Source organism: Strongylocentrotus purpuratus, unplaced genomic scaffold (genome assembly GCF_000002235.5).
Source record: "Strongylocentrotus purpuratus isolate Spur 01 unplaced genomic scaffold, Spur_5.0 spur5_scaffold_4, whole genome shotgun sequence".
Classification (NCBI taxonomy): domain Eukaryota; kingdom Metazoa; phylum Echinodermata; class Echinoidea; order Camarodonta; family Strongylocentrotidae; genus Strongylocentrotus; species Strongylocentrotus purpuratus.
Window position 1 is genome coordinate 15564885 of NW_022145610.1, and position 19274 is coordinate 15584158.

The 19274-nt window shown below is 41.1% G+C and overlaps 2 protein-coding genes across 2 annotated transcripts in view; both read right to left on the minus strand.

The window, feature by feature from the left end:
- Positions 1–6334, minus strand: part of LOC115919034 (serine/threonine-protein phosphatase 2A activator-like) — a 34832-nt gene extending 28498 nt beyond the window's left edge. The window contains exon 1 of the mRNA XM_030997523.1: positions 6252–6334. Within this exon, the coding sequence (XP_030853383.1) occupies positions 6252–6264 (13 nt within the window). The 5' untranslated portion in view covers positions 6265–6334. The remainder of the gene's footprint in view (positions 1–6251) is intronic.
- A 1638-nt stretch (positions 6335–7972) lies between these two features.
- On the minus strand, positions 7973–10713 carry LOC115929293. The gene is made up of 3 exons (XM_030998007.1): positions 10573–10713; positions 9749–9862; positions 7973–9123 (listed from the first exon to the last, which is right to left on the minus strand). The coding sequence occupies exons 1-3, from the start codon at positions 10699–10701 to the stop codon at positions 8845–8847; spliced, it is 522 nt and encodes a 173-aa protein (XP_030853867.1). The 5' UTR covers positions 10702–10713; the 3' UTR covers positions 7973–8844.
- Between the last annotated feature and the right edge of the window lie 8561 nt (positions 10714–19274).

Genomic DNA, 19274 nt, shown 5'->3' on the forward strand with positions numbered 1-19274 from the left:
AGAGAGGTCGCTTACCCCTACTTCCCAAAGGGAGCTGGTCAAGGAATACCTTGATAGCTAGAAAATGTGGAGTATACATCAACACCCCACTTAAAACATTACATGGGTCAGTCACATCGACACCCCTCTCAAATACTTGCAGGGGTCCATCACATTGACACCCCACTCAAAACATTGCAGGGATACTTATCGTCATCCCCCTTAAGTCACTTGAAGAACGAGGAAACCATGAACACAGGCATAAATATGGACCGTGCTAGATTTCTACAAGCAGCAGTGCTACATGTATACAGGGATAAGGACATGGAGCAGGAGGCTAACTTACAGCCAACTTTGACATGTCTATGGCAAAGTCCTTACTTTGCTATCCCAAGGAAAAGACTACTACAAGAAAGCTGCATGAGAAACTCTCCACAGAAAACTACCCTAATTACAAAAATGCCATTGGATGCCTGCCAAAAGGATGTATATTAAACATAGAATAAAACGCATACTCCAAATAAACTCATTCACCCCTTTGTCAAGATGATTAATGAATATGACCCGACATGATTAGCATGTAGGACAGGTTTCACTCCAACGGAGAGATCCACATACATGTAAGCATTTTGACAAATTGTATTAATTCCACAAAACTAGGATTAAACTAATATACATCCATACATTCTGAAGTACATGACAAATTGTACTAATTCCACAAAACTAGGATTAAACTAATATACATCCATACATTCTGAAGTACATGAAGATCATATCTCCAGTATGCATGGACTAAGGGAATGTTTATGTGCTTTCATGTAGATAACTTAGAAGTGGACATGGTAGCCATAAGAAGATATTTTTGTCTTAATCCTCTTACTAGATCACATAAATATCACAGGATTCCCAACTATCCTGGAAATCATGGAAAAATCCATACCATACCCCCACCATGTATAACAGATGGTACCAAGAACGATAAATTACTTTATCAGCTCGAAGATGAAATCACCCATAAGGTAATCCAGTATCCAAGAAGAAGTTTACACGGTGAGAGGGAATTACGGAACAGGAAAAAGCAACTACAGAATTAATATTGAGAAACTTGTCGTCATTAGCCTTTCCCTGAAATAGCAGGGAGGACCTCATCCATCCCTAACTCGTCAGACTTTACTACATCTGCTCCTCGACCAGGTACCTCTCGTCCGACCCTCGTCCGACCCACTGGGTCTTGGGCGGCAGGGTCTGTGAAATCCCTCGCGCCCCACCTAGAGCCTTGGCAATCTTCTCCAGGTTTTTCTCCAAACCGGATATCCGGATATCCAAACTGGTAGACAAACCAGATATCTGGCTATCCAAACTTTTCACCAAACCAGACATCCGGTTATCAAAGCTCTTCGCTAAATCGGATATTCGCTTATCCGATCGTCCCTCCAACTCTGACATCCGGGTCTCAAGTCTGGAAGGGGAAGGGGTGGAAGGAGTGCCCTGCGCCGGTCGCGGGGCAATGTCCACCCTTCGCACCTCGGGCCCTCTGACCTCGCCCGATTCGGTCGCCATCACTTTGGCCTGCCAGGTACGGCCGTACATGACCGTATGCGCGTGCTGGAACCAGCGGATTGCCTCCACTGCTTCCCCAACGTTAGAGAGGCGCTGATTAAGGGCATGACACCCAGCATCGCTGTCGATACAGCCCTGACATAAACGCAATACCAGTTGCCACTGCACGTAAGTATCTGGGACCCCGGGAAATGCCCGGGATGCAAGCCGATGCAATTTGTCTGCCCATTCAGGCAAGGATTCCGTAAGACCCTGCTTAGCAGTGTTAAATTCAAGCAGGGTTGCCTCCGGAGGCTCCCGGTATCCAAACCGGCCCTCCAGCTGGCGTACTACCCCGAAATAACCCATATCGGGATCCCGCTCCTGAATCCTATCGAAAAACTCGCTTGCCTGACCGTCCAGACACCAGCACAACTGGTTTAGGCGTTGTGGATAATCCCACTCGCAGGCATCCGCAAATGCGGAGAATTTTCGGAAGAACGCGCGCCAATTCCCACGCCCGTCGAATCCGATCGATTTGGGGAGTGGCTGATAAGAAGCCCTCCCTCGGTTGCGTCCCCAATCTCCCTCCCCTCTAGACAAAGACGGTCGGGGGAACGCATCGCCCATTTCCGGGGGCAGGGTTGGAAAAGTCCGGGCCGGCCCTGGTAGGGAAGTATCTTCCCCACCTTCATATCTCCACGAATTCGCGCGGGAAAACCCGCCCGACTCTCTCACCGGGGGAGGATAACTGTCATGGGGATAAACCTGTGCCCCAAGACTTCTTCCTCCGGATTCTCCGGATCCTCTCCCCCGGAGCGTGCTACTCCAAAAATCGCCCGTTTGGAATATTGCCCTAGATGGCATCCTGGGGGACTCTCCCCCATAATCCAAACGCGATCGGAAGTCAAACCAGCCTTGCAGATTGCCTACATCCGCAAACATAGCAGAGGACTCCAACAGCTCAGGAGTAATCCCCCCATGCTTTTCCCGGAGTTCTAAAATACGCCCCGCTCGAACAGGACTTACCCCGGGCATGGCCAGCAACTCCTCAAACGTACAACTATTAATAGGGACCTTCTCCATATCCCCACAGTGCTAGGTTAAATCCTTCAACAATAGGACAAAACCTACAACAATAAAATAAATCCCAGAATATTAATTGATCTATTCAGCAATTATAAACACCCTACAACCGCAGGTGAATAATTTGAAGTTATTGAACAGAACAATATACCAGGATATATAACCATCAATAGAATAAATCCCAAAATAGTAATTAAACTACCCAACAATTATTAATACCCATACAAGCACAGGTAAATAATTGGATAGAATACACTAGGATATTTTAGCACAATTGCAATCACAATCACAATCAAAACAAAGGAAACACAGACCCCTACTGCCCTAGATCAATTCACCGAACCGATATAAAATATCGACAAGGAGCCTACTTCACTCAAGAATGAGCTATTACTCCCCCGCCTGAGAGGTTCGATGAAATAAAAAGAAGGAGCTACACCCCTCCTTGCGCCCTAACCAATGCAATACACCAGAGACGGGGTAAGATATACCCACCCCGGCACTGACTGTAATAAACCCAATGTCCTACTAAATTTAATCCCTAATACTAGTATTAAACTCTAAGTCTATAATTATTCTTATATTCTAAAACAGTTCCTAAATATCAGAAATAACAAATACTATAATTGTATCTGTATAATGCATTAGATGCCCTAATCCTCCAACACTACAACTGCCCCACCTCCGCACCGCCAAGACTCACGACTACCCTGGGATAAAACTCCCAGAGCCAAGTCCTCACCCACGGTCACAAAAGTGCTATCTATTTATCTGGTATCTTCTGTTTCCCGGAAAACACCCCTACAACGGAGTTAAAACCGAACAGTCAACCAAGATAAACAAACAATCAAAAGCAATTCCAGTTATAGATTCACCAGAACAACATCACAATTAATACAGATTCCAACCAAAGCGAGTTATGTAATAAAGTACAAGTAACCTAACCTAGTTAGTAGAGGTCTAGAGTCTAGCCTCTAGGTTCTATTCAATTCGCGAAGGGAATTATAAATACAACTCCCTCCACCAACTAAACAAACAGACCAACAAATCTGAAATATTTGCCCTAAACTAACCTAAGGAGTAAGGATTGCTAAGAACTATTTAATAATTGGAAATTGTTTACACCCTACAATTTGATTAAGTTATTTTATATAATAATTAATAGAATCAACTTAACCAATCCTGCGAAGGAGACTAGAATCCCCTTCACAAGAGCAGGACTCCTGGGAGCAGCTAGCTAGCAGAACCCCCACGATATCCACTCAATCTATATTTATTCTCAATAAGCTTCACGCCTCTGAAAACAAATTAAACAAATCCAAAAAGCTTATGTTCCACAAATAATCACTAGCTTTATTTGTCTCCTATTCCCCCTTTATTTTTAATTATTTAATAATTGGCTAAAACACAGCCCCTGGCCCCTACCACCAAGCGGGTAGGTGGGCCTAGACGGAACTGCTGGTAACACGAGCACTCACACACGTATACAGCCAGTCCACGTATCAAAAAATAAACGAAGGAAAAGCCCGACAAAATCGGGATAAAGGAGAAAAAGCAATGATTAAAAGGCAAAAGCAACGGATTTCCTACCTTACGATCCACGAGAATCCCACCTCTCACAACTCCAAAAGTACTTGTAAGTTGAAGGAGTTTACGATTTTGCAGGAGCAAGACTTTTGTTTGTTGTTGACAGTCGAGTCAATAAAATAGATCGCAACGCTCACGCACCCAGATATCCTCCGCTGTTTCCGAGAAATCTCAAACTCTCGCACGTGTTCAGAAATTGAAACTTCTCAACACGTGAGCAAATGGGGACGTACTCCGGAGGACCTGGGTGGGCGAATTTCCGCCGCCCTGATTGGTCTATCCCCTCCAGCGAACGTGTGCGAATCTTGAATTCCATTCTCCTCAAGATTCACGCTCGGGGGGATATGAATGGAAAAACATAACCCAGCCTGGGGATATATATACAACCATCCCCCCTCGGTTATTCCTGGAATGTTTCCCACATCCATTATCCATTGTTCTACACATCACATTAATTCACGCCATTCAATAACAATGCTTCCATAAACATTCAACATGGCGCTGACCATCTCATCCTGTTTAAGCCAACAGGTTGATAATGATATACATGTACCATCATTCCATCACACCCAACATTAAAAATACATAAAACAGGACATTCACCACACTTATATTAAAACTAGCCACAAATAACATAACACATCCACTCCCGGGATATAAAACACCGTATTTCACTGCAGCCATCCGGCCATGGGCCTACCCAGCCCCCACCGAACCTGTCAGCCCTTCACGGCGCTCGCTCCCGTAAAGGCACATAAAGTTTAAAATTCACCATTTTAAAACAAATGGTCGGCCGGAACTACGGGCAGGCAACGCCCACCACCCCCAACCGGAAAATTTGTTTCCACTAGGAAACTAGCAGGCATTACCCCGCACAGCTCCAAAGCGCAACTCGGCAAATTTAGGTCCACGCCCCGTTTTGACAAAATAAATTGACAAAACAACACAACAAGTTACCCCAAAACGGTGCATTTCGAGGTCCTAAAAGTCCGTGACGCCAATGAAGTAGACTTGGGAGCTACTTTATAGACACCATAACCAGACATGAAATACTCACTGGAAATGTATCAGGCAATCAGGCTTGACATCCTTAACTTCCAGTAAAGGTACGTCTGTTCGGTTGAGGTGTCGGTTGCATGAGAGAGAGAGTTCATGTTGACTCTATTCCAGGGAAGCTTCCAATAGGAATAGCGCCCTCTAGTGGTGAGGGTGGCTATTGTAGACTGCTATGCTCTGCTACACTCGTAGTCTGCTAATGCAGTCTGCTTCGTGCTTGTAGTCTATATCATAAACTACTACATAGCATTGAGTGAACAGAGACCAGGGATAGCCAATCATACCCATGTCAGCCGGGCTAGGGGCCAACTTATTAAGATGAGGCTGAGATCGGATGAGCGATCTGCGCACGCGCTAATTCATTGTAGACTAAGCTAGATCTCTTCGTGCCTAGGTTCGGGCAGAGCGGAGCTCACGCCTCCCTATTTAGCTGATCCCCAAAATAGGGGGAAGGATATTTTCAAACTGTTATTGCTTGAAATCCCTTGGGACTAGCAAAAAAATAAGCGCATGTATATTATCCTTACATCTAGCCCTACATAAGCCTCGGGAGTTCGGAGATCGGAGCTACGATGGAAATGACTTTAAATCGCTGTTTTGATCAAGATATTTTTAGAGTTCCAAAATGAGCTCCTTGGCTTTGGGGAACATGGAGAAAAACCTGTTCTTTCATATGACATCTCATTTATTGAGTATCACCTTCAGGATCACGAGCGATAAAGGTTTGAATCTCAATTTGGTAATAAAAACATTGACCAATTTTGCATCATCGCGCAAAAGCACGTAGACTGCATAGGGATGCGTGCAATCTCTATGGGAAGTATTTTAGCACACAACATACATGAAGATCTATGTATGGGCCTTGGGTGAAGAAAAAGGAGACCTAGTCCTAGCCAAGGCAAAGCATAGGTCGGAAACACCTTTTTATAAAGTGGTTGTGCAATAAAAGAACAAGAAAATAAGAGATCTAGTTGAACAGATACAAAATAGACGTTTAAATTTACCACTTTCTGCCATGGTTCAACGTTTGTTGTTGTTCAGAATCGGCAATTGTTCATGTGAGATGAGAATTGTCTCGACGATGTCGATGGCGCGCACTTTCAACTCGACTTCGCTATATTTCGGTATCCTGCTCTAAACAATTCGGTACCAGAAAAGACGATCTTGATTCTCGAGTCGCTGAAACATCACATCCTTTGTTATAAAATGTTATGTTTCAAAAAATAAATCATATAATTTTTTATACAAACATAATCAGGCTTCAGCCAAGACAATATTTTTTTTTTTTTTTTTTTAAAGAAGTGAATGAGATCGTTCTATAAAAGGCTAAATAACAAAAATGAAGTGTTTCTTGCCCGCCCCCCCCCCCACTCAGTGTTATTTAGGGTACGCATAATTATGCTTGTTCCCTCTTTTTGAAAGCGCCCCCTATCTGAGGACTGCCAACATTTTCGAAACCCCCTGTCGTGGGCTTTTCGCAGGCTTTTCCTGCCTTGGAGACCCCCCTAAATCATGAAAAATGCTCAATGTACCCCCTAAATTCGGAATAATTTCTCAGGAGTCCAAGAAATGAGAGAGAGAGAGAAAAAAAAAAATCTTTTTAAAGAAATCTCCGGGTGAAAAGTTAATACACCCCCTTTTTTTACAATTATCGGGCCGGACTTTGTCGCACGAAAAGTACCCCTTTACCGGACATTTTGGTAACACGCATGGGGTCATTCCGACCCCGGAGTTGGGGTGGGGGGCGGGGGCAGCCATCTTGGGAAAAAATTGCAAAATAGTAAATAGTAATGTCCTGCCTCCTCCTGTCTTTAAAAAGTCCGGACGAGAAACACATTATTTTAGTTATTTGACCTAAACATAATACTAATATCAAAGACTTTCAAGAAATTGACTGAGGGACCATTTCAATATCCAACAGATCGCCCATCAAATAAATGTAGGGATACTTTTATATACAACAGTCGGAGAAGCAATCGAAGTGTCACTCCTGTGATAAAGAAAATACTCCAAAGTGTAAACATGCCGCTGTTGCCTGTCCCTAAGCGCCCCGTTCCTATTCAATCCTTATTTCCTATGTGTCCCGTCCCTATTTCTAACATGCCTGACATATGTCAACCACCCCTTTAAATCACCAACTATATATATATCACATTCTTACTCATGGGCGGATCCAGCCGGCGGCAGGGGAGGGCCCGGGCCCAATTCGTGAGAAAATATTTAGCGGCGAAACAGCCAGCCGGTGAATAAGCGGGGGGGGGGGGGGGGGGGGGAGCACATTTTTGTTGGCTCTCGACAATTTTTGACAAATCTCAGCCCCCCCCTGCGGAGCGCCAGGGGAGAGAGCCCATCTCCCCCCAAAAAGGGTAAAATTAATGTGTTTTTACCTGTTTTTACTGGATCCGCCACTGTTCTCACTATTGTAACAGGTGAGTGAAATAATTTGTAACATGGCACTTATCAAAAATGTATGCAATAAATTTGATTACATTACGAAAATGGTCTATGATTAGAAAAATGATGGAGCAACGCACTACATGGTCACACTTTGTTGTGGTAGATTTGTTTTCTTCTCTCTCTCTCTCTCCCACTTTCTGCCTCTCTCTGTCTTTTTAAATATCTTGCATGTCATATTATTCATATTTCATATTAGATCATATCGCATTTTATTGATTCTAAATGAGAAATAATGACTAAATTATTAAATGTGAATTCATTGGACCATTTATTTATTTAAAAATTACAATTATTAAACTATTATTTCTATTAACGAAACTTTCAACAAGTATCATACATGATTATATCAACACCAAAATAATCCACTTCGAAGTTACAACGATCGAACTGAAATAAGAGTTGAAATATTACGATATTATAAATACAAGTTCCAAGCTCTCTATTACATTTTTGGTGTCGGACTTCCCATCGAATACATGTACAAAAAACTACTATTTTCTTTAGATTTGACTAATCTATTTTTGTTTGGAATTCAGATGACGCAAATAGAAATAAGGTTTTTATCAATTTATTGTGATTGCGTAAAGAATGAATGAATATGCTATAAAAGTAAGTGTAACTCCATTGATTTACTGTATTAAACTGTAAATAGCAAATGAAAAATAAATTTTGAATACAAGACTAATGCAATAGTTACTTTTTTTTTTTTTTTTACTCGACATTGAGTTTCACATGATCGCAAGAGCCACCTGTTTTTTCACCCACATAATTGTAGCTATAGTAAAAAATAAGGTAAAACTGTGAACTTTCATTTCTCCAGTTCTGTTTTCAGTAGGCACATACAAAATGCATTGAGGTAAACTGGCAATATACTTTCTAAAATGTACAGTGAAGAAATTCACTCTTTAAGGAGTCTTTTAGGGATGATTTCATTTAAGAGTGAAAATCCACGCTCAAAAGAGTGGAATCCACTCTCAAAGAGAAATTAAAATCACTACTTTGAAGTGGATTATTATTATATTATTATATCTATTATTATATGGAAATCAACTCCAAAACGATCGAGCTAGCGAGGTGATCCCTAATGTGATCCCTAAATAAATGAAATAGATTTCCACTCCTCCGAATTAAAAGACTGCGTTAAAGAGGTCCAGGTCCCACCGGCCCTAACGGCTCAAGTTCGATGACAATACAACACTCAGGCCAACAGATGATAATAATATCAGTTACTGTAGCTCTAGCTAATCTTCGTTGTCTGGATGCAACGGTGTTGTCCTCTAACCAGTAACTGGCTCTCCCAGCGCAAAGGGCCCCGACGGTTGTACCGCTGGACCCTTGTAGGAAACCGGCGGGGATCTCGCCAACGTTCACAAAGTTCATGTCGGTCAACTCTCGGGCAACGATGTCAAGCACTTCACCCTGGGTTAGAGAGAGAGAGAGAGAGAGAGAGAGAGAGAGAGAGAGATAGAGAGAGGGAATGTTATTAAAGATAACATTAGTATTAATACTATTAATATGATGGATTTATATAGCGCTTTAAACATATACGATATATTTAAGCGCTTTACAGATATCATTACCCTGCTCATTAGATTCATGCTGGCCTGCATTGTGTGCAGTCTTCCCCACTTCTTGTGGAGCATTCCAGCCGGGCGCCTTTTAAAAGACGCTGCATCCTACCAGGAACCCATTTTAAACCCAGGGTGAATAATGAAGAATACTTAACCAACAGCTTAAAGTTCTCAGAGAGCTAAGGGCATATATAATTGATATTATTGTAATCTATAACTCATAAGTTTTCCATTAATATATTAATCATCTATTTCATTGTTCGCTTCCGACAGGGTCTTTAATATATCGATATCAGGGACTTTTAGATTTGCACAACGGAGAACATGGACTGCCCTTTTAAGGCAATGTGACGTGACTGACGTCCTTTTAAGGCACTGGCAGTGACGTCACATTGCCTTAAAAGAGCAGTCTATGTTCTCCGTCGTGCAAATCTAAAAGTCCCTATTATATAAACATGATAAATGCCACCTACCTCATTTTGCTCGCCCTCTTCCGACATGAACTTTTGCAGGTTGTTAGCCATTTCTGCAGGCCATGGGAATGCAATGCAGATGTTTTCATCGTGTATGTTGACAAAGACCAGGGACTGTGGGTAAGAGATACAAAACATCATGGAAAAATATATCAGTAAAAAAGAAATGGAATTTTTAATTGAAATCTCTAATATTAAATGATTTATTCTTTACTGTAGTTTGTTTACAAAATTTAAGACAAGGAGTTTAAGCAAACAGGTTATAGGACTGACGGGAGGATGTGAGAGAACATAATATCCTTTCAAGCTGCCTCCGCTCTCCCCCTCCCCTCTCCCTCCCCCTCTCTCTCTCTTACACACACCCTCCCCCTCCCCTCTCTCTCCCTCTAGTCTCTCTCTCTCTCTCTCTCTCTCTCTCTCTCTCTCTCTCTCTCTCTCTCACAATGACAATCCCTCCCTCCCCTCCCTCTTCCTATACAAATTAAAATAATCTATTGAAATAAAATCTTGACATAATCATCATTAAATACAAACATATTTAAAGTTCGCCAAATTTGACTAGAAGGGGAATGTGATCCCTCCCGTTGCCCTCGTGTGGAATATTGATTGTGAGACAGTCGAGTTTAAAGCCCCACTGCACTACCTATAGCTATTTGCGGCCTCTATATAGAAAACAATGTCTAATCGGTGACCATTGGTCCTCCACGGTTCTTATGTTAATTGAGAGCTGAGTTGATGAGATAACCACCTGTCAGTGACCATGCAGGGAGGTCTAATCCCTCCCGGCCAAACTAGTGCAGATAGGCTTTAATACATGTACATACCCGATCGTAGTCCAATGCTACGGTAGCCCGAGAGTAGCCACTGAAGTTACTGGGTGGAGTGTGGATAAGAAGGGTATTGCTGGCTTGAATGTACTCGAACTGTTCTGTCATTATACGACCGTCTCCCATCACCAACCTTGTCTCCTTTATCTAAACAAAAAATAAAACGTTTTAAAATAAAATATAATTATTAATTTTCGTTTGCACAAAATATAATTCGCACAGTTTTTAAACTATCATGACAGTCTTTCATGACAGTCTAGGCCACGTAAAGAAGGCCTAGTGAATCTTCCTTTGACAGGGAAAATTGTGGGAAGAAGGAGAATACTTTGGATGGACAGTCTGCAGAAATTGTTGGAAGAGAGAGGAGTGAAAGAACTGGTACTAGTACTACTACAGAAGTCTAGGAGCCGAGGGTTGTGGAACAGCATGGTCGCCAAAGTCAAACGATATGGCACGTTCTTGTTCATAATGTTGGGTCTACTTACTTCTCAAAGTCTACAAACTTGAAATAATGCACTATCTATAAAGATTGAACAGATTGTCCCTGTGACTGACAGGGATAGTCTAACCTGTTCATCGAGGCCATCCAAGGGAACCGGAGGAGTAGCCACTCTAGACAGGTGACATTTCAAAACTGTTTGCACAACACATACTGCTCCCTAGCGGGGTCTTAATAACTGGTGATCACAGCACATTGGCAGAGACAGCTTTGAATATATATACATGAACAAGCGAAATAACACACGACATAAGTTAGAGAATATGTGACCATTGTTACTGCACAATTATCAATGTATTCCAGGTTATAGGTTACAGAACAGCGATGGCTCAGTGGTAGAGCAGTGGTCTCGTAACCGGGAGGTCCCGGGTCCGAAACCAAGCCGATTCACTATAGTGCTCTTTGGTAAGGTATTAATCCTCATTATCAAGTCCTTCGGAGAGGACTTAAACCGTCGGTCCTCTGGTTGCTTACTTACAAGAATACATATGCTTTCTTAGCAGTCGGGTAAAACAGACCATGAACCCAAACCTTAAACTTCTGCACCATAATTACAATTTCGATCTAAATGCAAAATGATCTAGCACAGGCCTTCTCAACTAGTTTATTAGAAGCGCCAAAACAAAAATGAATTGAGGTTGAAGTGCCAACCTGTATGTTTGGTGACTGTGTTACGAGGGAGCGTAGCGACCGGGCCGATACCGGATGGGGTCCAGGGGGCGAAGCCCCCGGAAGCTCGTGGATTTGAGGGCTTTTTTGAGGCCCAGATGTGGCATTTTTAACACCTTTTTGTTCCATAAATCATCAATCATAATTTCAAATTGATGTAAAATAATTAGTACAATTCCTGGCTAAAATCTACACTGTATGTATCTATATGTAGTTATTTTGGTGCAATAAACACGGAAAATGTCAAAATGAAGTGAAAATCAAACAAACAAAATGGCTTGCTTACACTTTGGGCTCAACTTCGACTGCGACTTTTTGATTTTTCTGAGTTTTTTTATTTTAAAATATAATTTGTTAATGTTGTTCTTTCTTTAATTTTTAATTTGTATTAATTTTTTGGAACAGCCGCGCGCCACTCTGACTGACCGCAAGCGCCACGAGTGGCGCGCGCGCCGCCAGTTGAGAAGGCCTGATCTAGCATATTTAGTTTCTCCCCCCTTTTATTATTATTTTCCTGGGGGAAGGGGAGCAATAAACACATATTCTGACAAAGCATTTATTATAGTAGAATCTCCGTTCTTATTTCCCTCTACCGGTATTATTATTTTTCTTATGTTATATAATTATGTTTGTACTCTATATTATGTCAAATATGTCAATGTTTAGTTTTGATGAATGTTATATTTTGATATATTCCTTGTATTTTTGTATATCACAAACTTGTTATGGCGTTCTAGAGGGCGTACATGGAAAGCAGTTTTGTTAAACTGAATGTACCTACCCTCTATTTTAAATAAAACTTGAATAAAATAAATAAATAATAATAAATCTATAGGACCATATGCTTACCATATCACGGTCGAAAATTCCTGCTTTTTCTCCCGGAATGAAGTCTTCCCCCGTACACTGATTGCCACCATCTTGAGCGATCCAAACGGCTCCAAGAATACACCCTCCCAGCACCAAGCTAGTCAAGACGACGGTTGAGAAGATGGTCACAGATCGAATGGTCGTCAGACGAACCGAGTCCGATTGGCCCTCCTGAGGGGATACCTGATATACTTCCTAGGGGGGAAATGGAAAAGGAAAAGGAGGGGGGGGGGGGAGAATCAGTTATATAGTTACATGGAAAGAAGTTGAGGGGAAGACCTCGTACAGGCTTTCTAGATGATTTGATTGCGGAATGTGGAGCAACGGGATATGAAATGCTGAAACGGATGGCTAAAGACCGAAGTACTTGGAGAGACACGTCAAGTAGAACTCTGATTGGGTCACTGAACCTGTCATAAACTGACAGATCACTATTGATGATGATATAGTATGAGCGTTAATTGTTCTGTATATAATTTTTTTTACTGCAAGCAGGGCTTTATCCGAAACACATTACATTATCAATTGGATACTCCACTTATTATTCGGTTCAACTGTCCCCAATCTGCCGCATCAACAAGCATTTAAAAAATGCCCCCCCCCCGGGTAAACTGAGGAGCAGCAGAAAATATCTTTAACATTCAATAGTTGAGTTGGAAGAAAAAATTGAACTATAAATGCACGAGTGACGATTCAAATGGTATGGAAAATATGAATTAGATATCGAATGCAAGCATACGGCTCCCCCACTGACACTTACTTTGAGTCCCTTTTCCATGCTGGTAGTAAACTGCAACTTGATCGCGTACAACGGTTTTAGTAGATACGAGGTTTCTTCAATGGATTAGCGGTATATGAACTTGCGATGTCTAAGGTTGAACCAGAAAAGTCAGCTAGTAGGATGTCTCGCTTTGAATAAGGATTCTGAATTTTGAGAGCAGTTTCAGCAGTTTTTATAGACCTTTTTCAACTCGGAAGTGGCAATTCTTCACGGGGTTTCATGGAAGATCAGATATTATACAAAATAAAAGTTATTCAACCAACAAACTACGTTAATGAAACGTAGTTAGAAATCTGCTTCATGATTGGTAGGACTGCATTAAGGGGTGTGTCCTTGCTTTTCGCTAGCCGTTGATTGGTTGGAAGCATTCATGCTGTATAATTTCGAGGTAATCTCTACGAAATAGAGGCGTATTCGCAAATCCGGTTTTCAATATTTAGTATATGATGTAATTTTCGTCACCACGGTCTCCAATATATTCAATATCTATTATTCAGATAAAGTCAGGGATTTACGTTATTCTTTTAAAAGAAAGATGGTGGCCTAGAAAGTTATTAGATAATTATGAAAGCACATGATCAGTATTCTTTAGCACCAACAAAATGAATTTATTCTTATTTCCTTGATTTTATCGACTAGAGATTCCAACAGTTTTATTTATTTTAAAAAAAAAAAAAAAAAAAAAAAAAAAAAAAAAAAAAAAAAAACATTTCTTACAGCTGAAATGGCAAGCTGAATGAAAAAAAAAAAAAATGATTTACTCTTTTTTTTACACTGTATATCATTGATTTGCATAAACTCGAATGTCCTTGATTGGTTGGAAGCAGGTTGGAAACGTGCAGTGATGTAATCACTGTCTTTTCACCCGCCAAGGAATATCCGGGACCTGGTAAATAACAAAATAAATAATATGAACACGTGACAAATTGATGACAATCACGGTATTCTAAATAAAAAATAAATGACCATGCTAAAATTGCATTGTTCCTTCTTTAAAAAAAGTCAGGCAAATACATTCTCCAATGATTTACAATAATATGGTAGCTTCCTCCATTTATTTGCGTCATCGTCGTCATGTCAATTGAATATAGTTTCATGAAAGAAAGAAGCAACTAATAATCAGGATGCTATTTCATCTCTTTGTTATCATCAAATTTATGGCTTTTGATAGTTTTTTTCGTGGGATTTCTAGATTATGAATAATGAAAGTAAAGATGAAACTTGATATATATTCTGTATACATGATTATTTATATTTTACCTCTGCTATCATTCATTATGTTATCTCATATAAATATTTTTGATTTATTTCTGATCAATCTTCTAATCCTGAATTTGACAACCTATTATATGTAAAGAAGGAGGCGAGGTGGCTCAGTCTGTCAAACCAAAAATATTGGATTCGAATCTAGCCCAGGCGGATGACCAAAGCCTTGTTAAAGATAAAGACCAGTTATGGTCATGCGATTGCATTGTGAAAGAAACGTTGTGGAATCGATCAGAAAAGGTTGATCATCTAGCATATAAGTATTGGTGTGTACTGCAAGGTTCTGGAATCATCTAAATGATAATAAATTTGGCCCAGTCTTGGTAAAGTTACAAGCACTGAACACAGAAAGATGTATATGGGACTACGCGACACGTGCGCGATATCTATCAGGTCCAAATAGATATAATAATTTACCAAATATATCAATTAGTAGGCGGTTTCTCGGCAAATTTGTATTATCACGTATTAGTCAAAACATATTCATTCACATGATTATAATAAGAGCTTCCATTTCATTTTTTTAGAGGGCCGGGGTGTTTTAAAAACTGATCTTTACCTTTAACGTGCCCCTCTCCTGTTTCGTAAACACATGCTATATATGATGCAGAGGGAAATATGAACCCACTGCGTGTATGTGTCGGGGAAAACACATATGTGAAGTGGTCCCTACATGCCATATGCACATCCCAATCAGTTATATCGGGAAGAGAGAGCCGAGGATTACACCATTACGGTGATGCAGTTCGTTATCCCCCACCCATGCCCAGGTGACACCAAATACTTACTACTACTTCTACTACTACTACTACTACTACTACTACTACTACTACTACTACTCCTACTACTACTACTACTACCACTACTATACTACTGATGATGATGATGACTATGGTGATAATAATAATAGGCCAATTAATAATAATACTAGTAATAATAATGATACTATTACTACTACTAACACTAGTAATAATTATACTACTACTAATAATAATAACAATGAGTGATAATAGTTATATCGAGAAGACCTCATAATAATTCATAATCATTTATATAATTCATATTTTTTCCAGGCATATCATTGAATTGAATTGACAAGTAATTTCCATTCATCGGAATTATATCCTTGTGTGACACAACAAGGTACATAATAAAAATAAACCATAACCTAGAAGAAATCCGTCAGAGGTCGAACAAGACCAACAACGTAATCACACTTTAATGGCATTATATTCACGGATGTGGATACTATTTATCCATTTGCCACTATTCATCGTGCGCAAACACCGTGGAGAGTTACAGTTAAAAGGATCAGACGCTTGTGGTAAACCAGACTATAATAATGCTTGAAATGGGTCATTGAATTTGTGTCGACATATGATTAATCAAAAATTGTTGCTCTCTAACAATTTATGATTCCCAAGGACGAACGAGACGATTTTACCTTGACTGAACACTCTCTTTCACAGTCAGCTAGTGATGTATTTTACTGCTGCTGCTGCTTCCAACACCATGCACTACCTCAACGCACCGATATCCCAACACTACCACCACAACCATGCACCACCACCACCACCACCACGATCATCACCACCACTATCACCACCACCACCACCAAGTCCATAGCCACCACCACAACCATGCACCACCACCATAAGCAAAAACGTTTATTTTTTTTTTATTTATTTATTTTTTTTTTTTGGGGGGGGGGGGGGGGGGCTGAACGTTTGTCAAAGTGAGGTCTAGGGGTAAAGCCCCGGCGGGGGTCAAGGGGCGGAGCCCCGAAGCTCAAGGGGTATGGGCAAACAGTGGCGGTTCCAGGAATTTCTTACCGGGGGGGGGGGGCACAAAATGGCATGGGGTTAAATATATGTAAAACGATAAAGCGACAGAGCGAGGCTTTAGCGGCGAGGGAGCGGGGCGACCAAGCGGGGGTGGGTCTGGGAGGGGGTTCTGACCCCCTCCCTAAGTAGGAAGCACTTGCAATTTTAGAACCACATTAGACGCATTTTTAGGCACTTCCTGGAGTAATATGACGTAAAATTGCTTTCTCCTACCCCCTTCAAGAGATCTTTTGCAATTTGAGAACCATATTTGGCGCATTAATGTCCACCGGCACTTCCTGGAAAAAAGAGGCCTTCTGATTGGTTAGACGTTCAGAGGAGGGGGGGGGGGGGGGGGGTGTAGAGGCCACCGCTAACTGACAAAACTAGCCACCAATTACCGACAAATATATTAACGCCAATGTCCCAATGTCTACTAATTTAAGCCTATAAACCCGGGGCCAGGAATTAAGTTATTTTTCAGTTTTTCCCCTCCCGCGCGAAGCGCGGAAGCAGTGACACTTCATTAGATTATTAGAGAAAGGAGACGATCGGTTATACCGTTCTCGACTCTTCTTGTTTCACCCCTCCCGCGCGAAGCGCAGAAGCTATGACGTTTCATTTCAATATTAGTGAAAGAAGACGATTCATTGTACCGTTCTCGACTCTTAATCCTTGCCTGAATTCAGTGCCCCCCCCTCCCGCGCGAAGCGTGGAAGCTTTGACGTTTCAATAAATTATTACTCTTAATCCTTGTCTGAATTCAATTTCGCTCATCCCGCGAGAAGGGCGGAAGCTTTCACGTTTCATTAAATTATTAGAGAAAGATGACGATTCGTTGTATCGTGCCCTTGTCTGAATTCAGTTTCCCCCCATCCCGCGCGAAGCGCGGAAGCTTTAACGTTTTATTAAATCATTAGAGAAAGATGACGATTCGTTGTATCGTGCCCTTGTCTGAATTCAGTTCCCCCCTCCCGCGCGACGCGCGGAAGCTTTGACGTTCCCTTGAATTATTAGAGAAATAAGACGTTTCGTTGTACCGTTCTCGAATATAATACTCGTCTGAATTCATTTTACCCCCCGTCCGCGCGAAGCGCGGAAGCTTTGACGTTTCATTAAATCATTAGAGAAAGAAGACGATTCGTTGTACCGTTCTCGACTCTTAATCCTTGTCTGAAGCCAGCCCCAGCCCCCCTCTTGCACGAAGCGCGGAAGCTTTGACGTTTCATTAAAGTAAGAAGACGATTCGTTGTACCGTTCTCGACTCGGCTCAAGGGTTTTAGGCACTAAATTACGGTCAGCTGAGTATCAAGGGGCCCGACTTAGGGCCCTCGGTTGGGTCCAGGGCCAGAGCCCCGGTAGCTCAGGGATTTTAGGCGTTTAATAACGGTTAATACCTTATTTTGTTGTGACACTGGCAGTTAACTATTTTTTCGTACTTGCTCTCTTTCTTTCCATTTCTCTTTATATACTATTTCAAAAAAAAGGTGGAGGGGGGGGGGGGGGAGGGACCTCAAGGCTCCCGATCCCCGCCGTTCCGCGGGCCCTGACGTGTAGGCCCCTAGGCATCTCAAGAAGCATATTTCTTGCCTGGCTGTAAATTTAGGAATGTGTCATTTTACAACAAACGCATAAAAAAGTATAATTTACTAAAAAATCTCGGAAAATTATGTCATTTCAGCATTATGTGTAAACCACCGTTATGGAATTAGAAATAAACCACGTTTGAATTTTATTTCCCCCGAGCCCCCTCCCCAATCAGTACGCCAGTGCCCCCCCCCCCCCTGATTCACACTTTGTTGGCAACTCTCTCTTTTTTTTCTCTTTCCCTTTCTCTCCTCTTTCCCTTTCCTTTCCCTTCCTTCTCTCTCTCTTTTAGGTTTTCTATCTCCCCTTCTTTTCACCCTTTTTTTTCTTCTTCCTCTCTTTTGGTCCCTTTTAGCTCTCATTTTTTCATTTTCCTTCCTTCTCTATTTTTTTTTTAGCGGGGGCGGGGGGAGGCAAAGGCCTTTTGCCCCACCCCCATCCCGATCCGCAACTTGTTGGCAGGAAAATTGCAACTGATATCCCCCTTCTTTTATTTACTTCTTTCTCAGTTTTCCTTCCCTTTATTTCCTCTTTTAAAGAGGAAATTAGTGACTGGTCCCTCAGAAACTAGTGCTAAGCCAGTCACAGAGAATTCATGATTTCAACTGATGCCTGTCAGTGCATTGTAAATTTGATTTTTCTTCAAATTTCATTTAAAAATCTTTTCATGTTGAGAAATATGGTGCATTGGCGTATGGGCTATGGTTGGAGCGTTGGATGCGTTGAACAGCGTTGGTGTATTATGAGGATTTATCATATTCATATTCTGAATATTTTCAGCGAATTGAATAATATTGAAAAGGATGCAATTCATAGTTGTACTCGATAATTCTCACTTAACATATTCTCTCTTTCTCTCTCTTCCTGTCTTGCATAAAGAAAATATGAAAATAATATTTTGCCTCGATTAAGAAAAATTCAAATTTTATCAGTATTAAACAGGGAGAAGGAAAAGGGAGGAAATTAATCAAAACAAACATTGAAGAATCCAATTCAGTGTTCTTTCGTGATTCATAAGAATGAAAGTACATTAAAAGGTGAAATAATAAATTGAAGAGCGATGATAAATCAATTCTTTGACGTTGATTGATTGAATGAAAAATAATGAAACAATATGGTCTGAAGGTCATATATCTTCGAATATTAGAAAGTTTCATCCACCATCGTGTTGTTGAACACTATTTGCAATTTAATTTTAATGCGG